This window comes from Macrosteles quadrilineatus, unplaced genomic scaffold, assembly GCF_028750875.1.
Source record: "Macrosteles quadrilineatus isolate MER2022 unplaced genomic scaffold, UCM_ALF_1.0 Scaffold_2__2_contigs__length_208266976, whole genome shotgun sequence".
NCBI classification, from domain to species: domain Eukaryota; kingdom Metazoa; phylum Arthropoda; class Insecta; order Hemiptera; family Cicadellidae; genus Macrosteles; species Macrosteles quadrilineatus.
Genome location: NW_026542595.1, coordinates 71,506,632 through 71,521,164, shown reverse-complemented (window position 1 = coordinate 71,521,164; position 14,533 = coordinate 71,506,632). Strand labels below are relative to the sequence as shown.

The following is a 14,533-nucleotide window of genomic DNA, read 5'->3' as shown; positions in this document are numbered from 1 at the left end:
AGCTAGTCATAATCAACAAAATGTTATGGGAAGTAAATTAAAATATGTCTAATAATACTTAAAACATATATTTACATTTATAATGTTAACTCACAAGACGGTAAATATATATAAAAGGTGTAAGTCGTGATCAATTTCAATTGGACACTCCAATCATCATCAGACCCAATAGGCAAATGACACCATCTTTTATGAGTGTAAATATATGATCAAGAAATTATTTAACAAAATGTTAACTCATCTTATCTTTGTTTGAACCATTGCATCATAGTCATCCTCATACAGAAAATTATCATTGTACTCTCAGTATTCATTACTAGCTCTTCATTTTAATCTAGGAATATCTAATACTCTTCATTTTAATCTAAGAATATCTAATACTGTACTTCTGTTTTTCCCTATGATTTAATGACAAAAATATGAAGTAGTGACAAAATTAATGCTAATGACACCAAATGATACAAATGCTGGTGATGATATCAGGTGACACTAATGCTGATATAACTTCTTAATCAGCACAATACAGTAGAGTTCCTATAATCCGGCCGTTCAATACATCGTCCAGTAATCCAGCACTGTGTCTCCGACGATGAGTGAGTAAATTTTCATGTCTAGACCTAAAAACGGAGTGTCCACATTCCACACCACAACAGTAGTACACTGACTGACGTGTGTTATGGGTAGTTGCGTACAATGCGTGGCAAGTGAGTTGAGTGAAGTTAGTGTTGTGGGTACAGTCAATACTATACAATCTACAAGTGCAGTGTGATGCAGGGAAAACGTAAGCATGTTACGCTGACTTTAGGTAAAAACTATACGATTTTAGACCGTTTGGAAAAGGATGAAAAGTTGGCTCATCTGTCTAAGAAATATAGGCCTAATATCGGGCGTGCAACTATACACGACATAAAGAAGAAGGAGCAAATTGAAACGTTCTTTAAGAGGAGTAGTAAATAGTCTTCCAAGGTAAGAAAGACGTTAAAATCAGGTGAATTTCTGCAAGTAGAAGACACTTTATGCTTGGTTCATACAAGAAGGGAGCCGACACACGCTTATTTCAGGCGATATTATCATGGAAAAGGCAAAACTATTTTATAACAAAATTATGAAAAAGGACGACTTCCGTACAAGTGTTGGGGGCTAGATAAATTGTAACGGCACTTTGGAATTTGATTGCTAACTGGAGAAAGGATTTTGTGTGATGTAGAGGCTGCAGAGCCTTTTGTTGAAAGATTTCAAGAAGTTGTGGATGAAATAAATTTTGGCCCTGATCAGATCTACAATGCTGACCAGAGTGGTATGTTCTGGCGTCTTTTGCCGAAACAAACATTCGTTCATAGACAGGAAGCTAGGGCCCCAGGTTGCAAATTTGCCAAAGATGGAGTAACTTTTATGCTGTGCTAAAATGCTAGTGGCACGTATAAATTAAAATTGCTGGTCACGGGGAAGGCCAAAGAGCCAAGAGCTTTCAAAAACACACAGTTGCCAGTTTCATACACAAATTCGACAAAGGGATGACAAAAAAAGTTTTGGCCATTCATCTTTTTTTTCAGAATCGTTTTATGAAACTTATCAGTAAAAAAGTTTTTGTAAACACGGATATTGCCTCCAAAGCCCTTTTGTTGCTTTATAATTGTCCTGGACATCCAGATGATTTAATGGAGGACTTTTTAATGAGTTAAAAAGTAAGGATGGAAAAATCACTGCTTTATTTTTGCCCCCTAATGTAACTCCGATACTCCAGCCCATGTACCAAAATGTGATCCATACTTTAAAAACAAATTACAAAAAACCCTGTTGTACAGTGTTTTATCAAAATAGGGTAGTGTTGTTACAGCTTTAAAGGAAACCAACCTGAAAAATGTTGTTTTTAATCTTGCAAGCGCATGGGAAAAACTTTCAACAAAAACAATTGCTTGTTCATGGGAAAAGTTTTGGCCTTCTCTGGATTTATTAGAGGATTACAAAAAAACATCAAATCCTCAAACCGCAGTGACAACAGATGACAGTGTGACAACAGACGCTGAGCTAAATGACTTCAGAGAAGCAATAACCGAACAATTCATAGACGATCCAGATGATCTGACATCAGCCGATGTTACCGCCGGGTTAGAAGGAGCAGTGTAAAATCATGACAAACGATGAGATCATTGAAGATGTTCTAGATGGCAGAGACGTGGTGGAGGGGTATGGAAGGGCGGAGGCCACCACATAGTACGCCGACGCGACAGCTGCACACTCAGTCAAGGCGGATTCGGCGCTCTGTGCCTATGCAACTGCAATAACTTGGGCGGAAGAAAACGGTGCATCGGCTTCAGATATTATGACACTAAAGAGGCTCCAGGAAAATGTTTTAAAACTTTCTTTTAATGCAAAGAAGCAGAAAAGCATTACAAACTAAAGTAGAACCTTGATAACAAGACTCTCATTGGGATGATAAAATAAGACTTGTTATCAACACGTTGGAGAGTTCTTGGACTGGCAAGCTCTGTAGATAAATTATTCTGAAAGACACTCTCGAAAGAAGTTTCTGTAATATAATTGACACAATTTTCAATCTTAACGATTTGTAAATAAAGATCTCTCTCTCACTCTCTCTCTCTCCCTCTCTCTCTCTCTCTCTCTCTCCCTCTCTCTCTCTCTCCCTCTCCCTCTCTCTCTCTCTCTCTCTCTCTCTCTCTCTCACTCTCTCTCTCTATCAATAGACAATATAGACAATAGATAGATTATTGAAATATTCCTAGAGAACATTCATGCGTCAGGTACATAAAATGTACAGTTCAGGATTTCACCGCCGATGATAATGTTTTTGTGAGCTGTGGAGATATTCAGGATTGCCGCTGTTACGGGAGTCGATAATGATGTTTCTGTCACCGCGGGAGATACTCTGGATTTTACCCTAAAAACAAATGAAGATGATGATGTTTTCGCGACCTTAGGAAATGATTGTGGTTTTACTGATATCAAGCATCATCACTACGTGATGAATGCAAATTACAGCTAATTTATGATTTAAGATTAGTACTAAATTTAATACTGCTTTTTACCGGTGACCATGTCCATATCCGACATGATCTAAACTGAGTTAGAACACATGCTAGTTTAAACTTTATGATTTGAGGTAGGCCAAAAATATTGACTTGGTTAGCATATATTTATGTATTTTATTTACAAATATTACGTGAAGATTATTTTCAGGATAGTGACTGGGGGAGGTGGAGGAAACTTCCAGTACGTGTACATAGATGAGTGTGGACAAGCTTGTGAACCTGAGGCTCTGATAGCCATCGCAGGAGTGTTGACTACCAAGAGTTGTGCCAGCACGGGACAACTCGTGTTGGCTGGGGACCCTCAGCAGTTGGGGCCCATCCTGTCCTCTCAGCCAGCCAAGGACTTTGGTCTAGGTAAGTGTCTACAGCAGCTGATAGCCATAGAAGCATGAGACAGCTCGTGGTAGCTGATGACCCTCAGCAGTTGCTTCTGGCTATTGTCACCTTTCCCGTCCATTTTTAGATATCTTTTACCCACTGGCAGTGTAATGTTAAATGATGTTATCTACTAACAAAAAGGTCGACATTAGATAGTATAAAAGTAGACCCTTTCAAAACATAGACAGGATACAAGACGGAAAAATCCCCTGTTGTTGTGTCAGTTGTTTCAGGGTATCCGACCTGGACACTGGAAAAACCGGTATTTGTATGTAAACTTTGATGACCAGAAAAAACCAAGAAATTTTAATGTTTTAACATTAGCCAAAAAAATCCACCTAAAATCACCAAACTTTCTCATTTTGCTTCTTTGAAAATCAAAGTCTTGGGAAACTGTTACAAATAACAGAAATTGCTGCGATTTCAAGAAATTGTCCCTACCGCTTCCACAATCATATCAAGAATTTTGCTGCGATCTGGGGCAATCATAACGGAAGTTGCCACAATTATGTGAAATTATCATGGACGTTGCCGTGATTGCAGGATATCATAACAGATGTTGCCACAATTGTGGAAAAACATCAAAGGTTTTGGGACGATTGAAAGATGTGATCACAGATGTCCCTGCGATCGGGAGAAATAATCAAATTTTGCTTATATTGAGCAGCAAACTTAGTGCTGGAAATTTTGAACCCGGAAAACCCGGTATTGTCCTTGAATTTTTATTTTGATGAGACACTGGACACCCTAGTAGAAAATACCTTTGACGTTAAAACACACAAAATAAATAAATGTTTCATGAACCTAATATATGAATGGGTGCTGTTGCTTGTTTGAAAGGTATGTCGCTGCTGGAACGTCTGATGAATCACAACTCACTATACAAGCGCCATGAGAGCTCGGGCTACGACACCAACTACCTGACTAAGCTGGTGCAGAACTTCCGTTCACATCGGAGCATCTTGCACATTCCCAACATGCTCTTCTACGACAACGAGCTCCAGGTAAATAAATAATAAAGATTACAATAGTACATTGATGTATATGCTTACACATACAGTACTAATATAACACAAAGGGTAAATTTAACAATTAAAATCAGTTGATATGGTAGGAGGTAAACCCATTAGAAGTTGAGTCTAGCTAGACCATTCAAATCAGTAGAGGCGTAATCTTGGGATTAAAATCAATCCTCCGACTAACATATCAATAATCTTGTTCTCAACTCTATTTTGATCAAGTGTCTTACACTATTTCAATTGTCAACCCTCTAACTGGCAATGGGCAAACTCTGTTGTGGCAAGGCATTTTCGACGATTTTGCAGTCATATTTTAGAAAATTCATATAAACTAAACCAATAGAGCAAACCTGTCGAACCAAAAACTTGAATTGTTAGTAATATTTAGAACAGTACAAGTACATATTGACATTAGGTAAAAAATATAAATAACCGTTTTTTGAATTTTCAAATTTTGAAAGTAAAACTTTGCTGCATGAACAAAAAATTGTTTATGTAAAATTCAAGTTAATCAAAATGTTTGAAATTTAATCCCCTACATGGAAATTCAAAAAGATTTTAATTACCATTTTGTTTAAGAACGTTATGACCCAAAAACAAGAAATTGGCAAATTTCACGATTTTGCACTATAAATTTCAGACAAAAATCAAATAAATGTTCTCAAGAAATGTAGTAAATAGTAATTTAATTTGTGCAACTAGTGAGAAAAGTGAGCAATTGACTCACTCGAGAGAAATCCTTACTCACGAGCCGTAGGCGAGTGAGGAATGGTTTCTCGAGTGAGGCAATTGTACTTTGAACTCGAGTTGCACATTATACTTTTCCTACAGTTACCATAAAACAAATAAATTTGTGAAGAAACATAACCTATTTTTACACAGAAGTGAACTTTTAATATAACATTTAATGTGAAGTGACAAATACAACAGTACAACAGCTGACCAGCTGATTTACAGCCAGTACTGCCAACGTATTTCTTGCGCATACGACGTTGCCTGCATGTTACGCGCTCACTATTTCGTGCCTTCACGTTGCAAATCTGGAGTGAGACAAAGTAATTAGAGTGAGACAATGTTAACATTGTCTCACTGATGAGCGAATTGGCCACTTTGCTTTCTCTTATCAGTGAGAGAACATGTACATTGTTAGGTAACTGTAGGAAAAATACAAATTGTTGTAAAGGGAATAACATTGAAGATCAAATTAAGTACCTAAGACTTGTTCTTGGAAAATGACATTTTTTTGCAAATCTTTATAACTTTTATAAATCTTTATATTATTTTTCAAACATATAAAACCCAAATACCAATTATATAAAATGAAATAAAATTCATTCCCCTACATGAGTATGTTTAGTTATAAAGGCAAATATAAAAAAAATAAATATAAAATGCTGGTGCATTTTGCGTTGATTATTTCATGTGTATCAAATTGTTTGTTCACTAAGACCAAATGTTTTAAAAACGGGCTACATGTAATATCCCAAACTTCGAATTTGTTAAGTCTATGCACAAGAAACAGTTTATGTACAAATATTACTAAATATCATAAAGTCACAGTCACACTCGCAGATTCGCACTCGCGATATTCATTGATGGCAAAACAGTCAATAAAGTTCATAAAAAGTAAAAACCGGCTAAAAATACTGTCTCAAGTTTTTTAAAGTAATGTCATATTTCAGTCAAGGAACAATAAATAATATCCAACCTAACCATTTACAAATTATCTATTACTTATTTAATACGCAAGCAAGATTTTTGTGACAATTACTCCTCCGAAACTACTGAACCGATTGACATGTTTTTGGTGTCATTGGAAAGAGCGTAACGTGAAGTTGTACAGGAAACTTTCTTTTTAGGGAAATAATTAGAGGGTGAGGCCCTAGGGCCCTTTAAAGTTTCGTATTTCTCCATAAGATTAACATGGGAAACAAACATTGTTTTGAAACTCCAGCTGTTGTCAGAAATTCAATATTAATAATTGGTCTCCATGGAAGCATTAGAAAATTCACAATGTTTACATTTGCTTTGACATTTAAATGTAAACAATTAGAACTGTCAAATGCCTATTTCACAATTTCAGACAGCTGATCCAAAAAAATAAAATAAAACAACTATGTGGCAGGTTTATTTAATCTTAAACTTTATGATAGATTATTTATTATGAATCTATTTCAATGATTATGAAACAGATTTTTCCCGTTGCAAAAATTAATAATGAGAAAAAGAGGATATGTTAATTGTAAACAGTCAATGTGTAAGTTATCTATATGTTGTATTAAAAATTTTAAAAAAGATGTTGGTTTGTGTTTAATGATATAAGTTATTAATTATAGAATTTTCATTTTAAGGATTTGGCATATGAGTAAGCCATATAACACCATTTAACACCATATAACACCATTTCAGAGTTATGCCAGTGTTTGCCTAACTCTGTCATGTAGAGTTTAAAGTAGCCTACACCTTATTGTCTACAAATTGGCTAAAAAACTTAGGTACGGTACTTTATAAAAGCTGATAGCCTTTTTACGATGACTTAAATTGTAAGCTTACCCTTTCCCGTCCATGGGCAGTTTGATTGAGCAGTTTGGCAGTTTAATCTCTAACCTACCTGTGTCTGTGGTTCTTTGGGCTTCGGCCTGCTTGTTGTGTGCGACCAGCATTCAGTGGGCAAATCCTCGACTTTGGAAGTAACCTTTCCTGGAGGTGAAAACGGGCAAGTACCCGCAGCTCACGGGGACACTCAAGGGCAACGTAACTTTCCGCAGTGTGAGGGCAACGGTTTGTAGGTACTTATGCAAACCAATCCCTGTCTCTGAGCACGGACGGTATGGTTATCTTGAGTGTGGGGGGTTCTTCCCGGAACCTCAATTGAGTCAAGGGTGTCGCCACCTCTGGTGGATAGGTTCATCCGGGTGGGTCCCACTTCTATACCTGCCTCCTTTTGGGAAACCCTGATGGCCTGGCAGTGATGTTGGGCCTGACGGGCAAACGAAGTAGATCGGGTGCTGGGTCCGAGCCTGCCAGGGGTATCTGGGGATCTATCGCTCTGGTTATCTCTGGTTTCCCAGCAATGGGTAAGGCCTCGATCGGGCAGCGGTGTAAATGGGAGGTTGGGGTTCCCCCCGTCAGCGTGCTGACGGTCCCCTTCCTCCTGGCTTTCGATGGCGGGTTCTGCCTGTCAGGGACTAGATAGGTCCCGAGTGTTGCTTGCACTAAATGCGTCGGGGCGCTCTACCATGGACCTCTAGGTTTCGACCTAGTGGAACCCAGGTGGAGTGACGCTTAAACAAGCAGCCGGAATCCCTGGTTAGGATCGAGGGGCAACCCTCCTTCCGAAGGGTCTGCTTCGGCAGCCGGCGAGCCTGATGACCTTAAGTCATCCGCCCATGATGTGCTAAAGGTTGATGCGTAAGCTTCGGCCTACATCATGGGGCCCGGGTATGTCCTAAAGGATAGGTACCGGGTATGCAGTCAGGGGGCTTCGGCTCTCATGACAAAACGAAATGGAATGGAATGGAATGGCAGTTTGATTGTTAAAAATTAACCCTTTAAACTGGAATAGGACTGTTATGTAAATTGTGAGTATTCCCATTAGTTAATAATCTTTTAGTTGTCTCTTTTAAAATCATCGGAAATTATGACTGTTTTAGTTTCTAAACAAGTTATGTGTTTATAAATAACTCCTGTACTTATTTGCAATTGAGGCGGTCAACGTAAAAGGGGCGTATGGGTCCATACGCCCTTTTTACGCAGATCGCTTTATTTGATCCGCCATTTCGTGTAGCATTCAGTGGTGCAAGGTTCATCGCAATATCTTGAAAATTGAAGTTGGTACACCTGTTTTTGTGAGGTGATTTGATAGTCCTGTGCGATGCTGCTTATTTATATTATTAATAGTTAAAATGATGAAAGTGATGAAAGTGAAATAGTTCAAGTTAAGAAGAAAAGAACAAGAAAAATAATAAACAAACAGAAAAATAAATTTCATGAGGAAGTGAAACGTAAACGTGCTCTTGGCCTAGGCTATACAACTAGTAAAGGTAAAAGTGTTGATTCTAAAGTTCATTCTGTCATTGAAAACTGTTGTAGTAGTAACCCAGACAGCACACTTTCTCCTCAGGACATCCCACGGATATTGCGACAGGATATGCAAGATATCCCATAGTGGTCCTATGGTCAACTTGGGATATCACAGGATATCCACAGGAATGCGTAATGTCCCCGCCCGGGGATGTCCTACGGATAAGCTCACACGCATATCCGTGGGACATCCGAGGTCATCCCAGGGTAGTCCTCAGGACATTCTCAGGACATATGGGACTACTATGGGATGTCCCTGGGATAAAGTGTGGTCTGGGCCTGAACATAAAAAACACAAAATAATATCGATTTAGTATGAAAAGCTTAATTATAAGTTTAGTAAATTGATTAAATAGTTAATAAACACAAATTTTGAAGAAAAAAAAACGAGAAAAAAGTTTCTGGCCCAGACGGGTTTCGAACCTGGTACCTTCGCCTTGTGAGCCTCTTACCTTACCTCCTGAGCTATCTGCGCTTGTTGATTATGGGTGTTTTCAAGTTGTTAAAGAGTAGCCGACAGTTGCAATGGTCGCAATACTTAAAATATTTTTGATACTACAGTATAGGCTATATATGATTCTGTTAATCTGTTTAGGCCTCAAGTAGTTGAATTGTTTTTCTGGTAGTTGGAGAGGATACTGGTATTTGAATATAGATTATTTAATCACCATTAGATTAGCACTGTAATAATTGATTGTTATATGATTAAAATTAGTTTTTTGTTGTTTTATTAATTTAAAATTAGAATTAAATTCACATTTCACACAACTATGATAGAACTCTAGTTTTCCTGAACTCAGTGGTAGTAATATGTCAGTAAAGTAAAGTCAACCCTTGCTAGCCATAGTATTAACAAGACATATTTTCAATCTGGGAAACCTTAAACTTTTAAAATAAATTATAAAACCTCAACATCTTAATGCGTGGGAATCTTATTTTTAGAAAAAAAAAAAACAGACCAAAATTATTTGTTAAATAATGAAGACGGCCCAATTATAAATTCGGAATTACTGAAAATAATTACATCAAGAACAACATACTGTAACATATCCAAAATTCAAAAGATTAATTTTTCTAATATTATTTTTTATTTTTCCAATATCCTTTAAATCATCTGTTTTAACTTTGTTTAAAATTAATTTATTAAGTAAATATTTACTTTCTGTACTAGTGTAAACACAGCCTGAAGATGGAAACCAAGTTTCTGAAAGCACTAGTGAAAAAAACAAATTATATATTGGCCTTGTTGAACATTTAAATTTAGATATACTGTACATTTCATCAGTGGTAGTATTTTTTTCTTCAGTTTGTTACCGGGACATTACGGGACATTACAGGATATCCAGTGGATTTTTTACAAGTCCCGGGATGTCATGGGACATTCTAGGATATCCTATGGCATTCGTACATATCCCGGGACTTTACAGGATATCCTGAGGTTAACTTACAAATCCCGGGACATTACGGTATATTGTAGGATATCCTGTGGATTTCGTACTCGTCCCGGGATTTTGCGGGATATCCTGAGGATAGCGCACATATCCCGAGACATTCTCAGGACATATGGGACTACTATGGGATGTCCCTGGGATAAAGTGTGCTGTCTGGGTAAATGCTATCAAAATGTTTCATTTGAAAACCAGGTTGAAGTATTCGATGCTTTTTATTGCGGTCAATCAAAAAGCCTTCAAGATGCTTATTTGGCTCGGTGTATGGAAAAGTCGGAAGGCCCTAAAAAAAAGACTGTAAACCTAAAAAGACCAAGAGAAAATTTATGGAACTATGTACTTTATGTCGGTGGAAGTAAGCTATCCGTTTGTAGAAAGTTTATACTAAATTTATTTCAAATTTCAGAGAAACGATTGCGTATTGTACAGGGCAAACTTCTGTCCAATGGTTCTTTCGAAGAAAAGCGAGGTACTCATGATAATAGACCACGTAATACTCCTGATGATGTTATTTCGCTAATGGGTGATCATCTTAAATCGATTCCACATGATGAAAGTCATTATTGTAAAGCTAAAACAAACTTGTTATACTTTGACAACTGTATGCTCAACATTAAAACATTATATGAAATGTTCAAGGACTACTACAAAAATCAAACTAATAAGGATCTAAAAATGTCGTATAAGACCTACTATGAATATTTTAAAACTAAATTTTCCTATGCTGTGCGAAAACAAAAAACTGATGTTTGCGATTTTTGTGAAGAATGCAAAAACAAGTTAAAAAGTAACCCAAATGATCCTTGCCAACCCATGTATGAACTACATAGAAGGAAGGCATTAAAGAGGAAGGAAATCCGTAATGATTACATTGCTAAAAGCCAGCAAGAAAACTCAACAACACTCACTCTTGAGTTTGATTACTCCCAGAACCATCCAATCCCAAAGTTGAACGTTAACAACCAGTTCTATAAAAGGATGTTCTGGCTTTATTGCTTCAATATTCATGTGTTTAATGATGATTCAAGCTATTGTTACGCATTTACTGAATGTGATGGTGTTAAAAATCCTAATTCAGTTATTTGTTTCTTGTATGACTGTTTAAAAAAGCAAATTGAAAAGTTCCCTGATATTTCTACAGTTGTTTTACTTTCTGATGCCACAGGTGGCCAAAATAGAAATTTTCTAATGTGTAAGTTCACTTCTTGGTTTGCAAGGACATTTAAAAAAAATGTAATACAACTTTTCCCTGTTAGAGGACACAGTTTCTCGCAATGCGATAGAAACTTTGGTTTGATCAGGAACAAAATAAAAAATAATGAAGTGATTGGAAATCCGAAGCCTTATTTAACAGCAATGTGCAGAACGAACCCTTCACCCTTTGAAGTCCTTATGGATCCAGAACTTCTGCAAGACTGGGAACCTTTTTTTAATAATTTATTTCTGAAGAAACCTGTCTCAAGACATAAAATCAACTTTACTCTCATGAAATATGTCATAATCAAATCATTACAAAATGGTGCTCTGCTGTGTTCAAAAACTTTTTCTGGACAGTTTGAAGTGTTCAGTTATTGGCGGCCTATTCATCAGATTGGAGATTTTCGCACCGTTACGACTCAAAGGTGTCCTTACCCAGAAGTAAACCAACTTAAAGTTAATGATGTTAAATGTTTATTCCGTTTTCTACAGGAAGAGGATGTGGACTTTATTGAAACAATGATTTCTCAAAATGGATAAAGTAAGAAAGCATAATGAAAAAGAAACGAACTGAGTTAACGTAGAATTAACTGTTTTCTTTGATTTATTCTTGACAGATATGAACAATTTTCCAACTTTTAAATTTTTCCCTTTTTTATATGTCAATTTTTATTATTGTAACAAATAAATATGGTTTGATCTCTTTACTATGCCTTTTTTACTAACCTTTTTATATAAAAAAGGTGTTCTGGCTAAAAAGGGCGTATAACATGGCATACATTTTTTATTTATAAAAAAAAACACATTCGTTTGATTTGTTTTAAACTCATTGACTGTGTTGTAATATAGATCTAGTAACTATATTAAATTTAAGTTACAGGAATAATGATTACTATGACAACAGGAGAAAGCAATGAAAATTCTTTTTGTGTTTTCTCAAAACATCATTTTTGCTTATACGCCCGTTTTACGTAGACCGCCTCAATTGCTCGATTTCGAGCAACATGTACACTAGTACAACTTAATTCAAAAATTACAAACTGATATAGTAAAATCACACAAAAACTCGACTTGTTGGTTGTTGGTCAACAAGGAATGAAGTTAGCTAGGCTGATAACAGCTGATATAATAGCTGATAAAATATCAGCGGATAACATCAGCACCAGTGGTGCAATATAAACAATAAAATACCAAAATACACTTAATAGATACTATATTATATGTATAACTATGCAGGGTGTCCCGTAACTCTCTGGACACATGTATATAGCGTTATTGCTTTGGTCAAGGCAAACACATTTCACCATAGGAACATGGGTCTGTGGTGCCTAGTTTTCTGTTTATTTATTAATTAGAGATACAGCGTTTACATTTTGTAATAATGTTTATCCTGTTAAGACCTATTTTTGTTTAACATTGTACTAAAAATTTATCAACCGTTTGAAAATGGCGGCCATTTAAAATATTTGATGCCAAATTTCAAGGAAACCTGTAACTTTACAAAAAAACTGCACGAGACAAAAAAGTTAGTGAATTCTATGTAGTTTTCAATGGTAACTTATTTGTTAAGGATGGACAAATAATAACAGAGAAATGTGTTCTTTTCATTGCATGACCACTTTTCTCCATTCAAACTTAAACAATGCTAATACTCCTTTTACATTGTCTAAATATCTTTACAATAATCTGTTATACGTCAATCAGGAGTTTTAAAACATAACAGCTTATTGAATCATTTGTTTTTGTTATTTATTAAAGTATTGTTGTCTGAACATAACTGCAAGTATTTTACTAGGTACAACACATGACTAGTCACCACAGACCCATGTTCCTATGGTGAAATGTGTTTGTCTTGACCTAAGCAATAATGCTATATACATGTGTCCAGAGAGTTACGGGACACCTTGTATATTTCAGTGAATAGAATGTGTTTTACGACTGCGACTATTATAGTCACTCTGCCACTTCACGAACACATAAAAATAGGTTGATTTGCTTTTGTTGTTGTGAGATCATAGGTCATTATGATTATATCAATGTGATTTTTGCACCATAATATTGGAAATGTCTTCCTTATTGCAGTGGTACCACCTGGTTTTTTTAGACAAAAAATATCCCTTGCTATGATTTGAGAAACATATCGTGTTTGGCAGTTTTGTGATGTGTCCATGGTGCAGCTGACTTTGCTTGAAATTTTTGTTTACTTACTTTAGTACTCAATTACAATGATATCTTTTTTTGTTAGATGAAGTTCATCTATGTATCAAAATGTAAGTTTAGAATCTTATCTTTCAAACTGTTTAAAAATTATTCCATCGAAACCATATACCGTGACTATTATAGTCTCGCTGCCAGTTGAAGGGTGTTGATTTGTGATTTAAAGTTAAGAGGCGGCAGGAGTCAGGTTGAAAATCGTCAATCTGCGACTCCTGCATTTGTACGGTCCGCAACCCGCACGGCTAGTTTCTGACCTTGAGCCTATTGATCGTAACTTCCATGTATAGAGCAGTGTTGAAAAATGGACAGTTCGTACATTTCTAAATGGTGCAATACTGTGGCTGACGCGACGGGTCGAATGAATCTGTCTTTTTACACAAACAAACATTCGGCCTGCAATGCTACGCTAATTTTTAACGTACAAATTTAATTTATACGTTTTAAAATTTTATTTTTTAGTTTTAAAATGTATGTAGTGCGTGCGAGAAGCCGGTAATTATTACTATATTATTTTGGTAAAACTGAATTAAATTTGAAATATTACGTTTATGCAAATATGCAATTTATTTCATAGCTTTATTTATTTATTTATTCATTACTTTATTTATTTCATAAATGAGATACCATAACTAATTGTTGTTTTTTCAATATATGTTTTAATACATTACGTTAAAAGTTCTTCTATGGAATTGAGTTTTCATTTACACTCAATTTATATAACTGAGTTTAAATAATTTGATGGAAATGGGTATGGTCAATTCAATACTCATGTTTTCCTTTAGAAAACGATTTATTTCGGCTTTACAATGTAGTTGATGTTAATGAGTCTTTTCAAAAAAAATCAAAACAAACATGTATTAAAAATAATTATATGTACAAAAATGAATGATCATTTTACAAGCTATGATGACATTTAACCATCGCTTTTGTTTGTCTTCTTAGATGCTTTTTGCTTTTCCTGGGCATTAACAATATACGACGGATTTCGGATTTCCATTGATCTGCAATGGCGGGGATCAATTAATTCAGGTAGAATGCAATTGAGATAAAATCTCTCTAACTTAGGGACCATGTTATTTTGCCAGAACTCATCATCTCGTTCGATTTTTTCCATTTTTATTCCTTTAGTTGTCCACAGTAC

The 14,533-nt window shown here is 35.8% G+C and overlaps 1 protein-coding gene across 1 annotated transcript in view; it reads left to right on the top strand.

Moving 5' to 3' along the window:
* LOC128985505 (putative helicase MOV-10) overlaps window positions 1-14,533 on the top strand; it is an 88,091-nt gene that overhangs the window by 55,325 nt on the left and 18,233 nt on the right. The window contains exons 15-16 of the mRNA XM_054405061.1: window positions 3,199-3,404; window positions 4,269-4,432. Coding sequence (XP_054261036.1) covers window positions 3,199-3,404; window positions 4,269-4,432 — 370 coding nt within the window. The remainder of the gene's footprint in view (window positions 1-3,198; window positions 3,405-4,268; window positions 4,433-14,533) is intronic.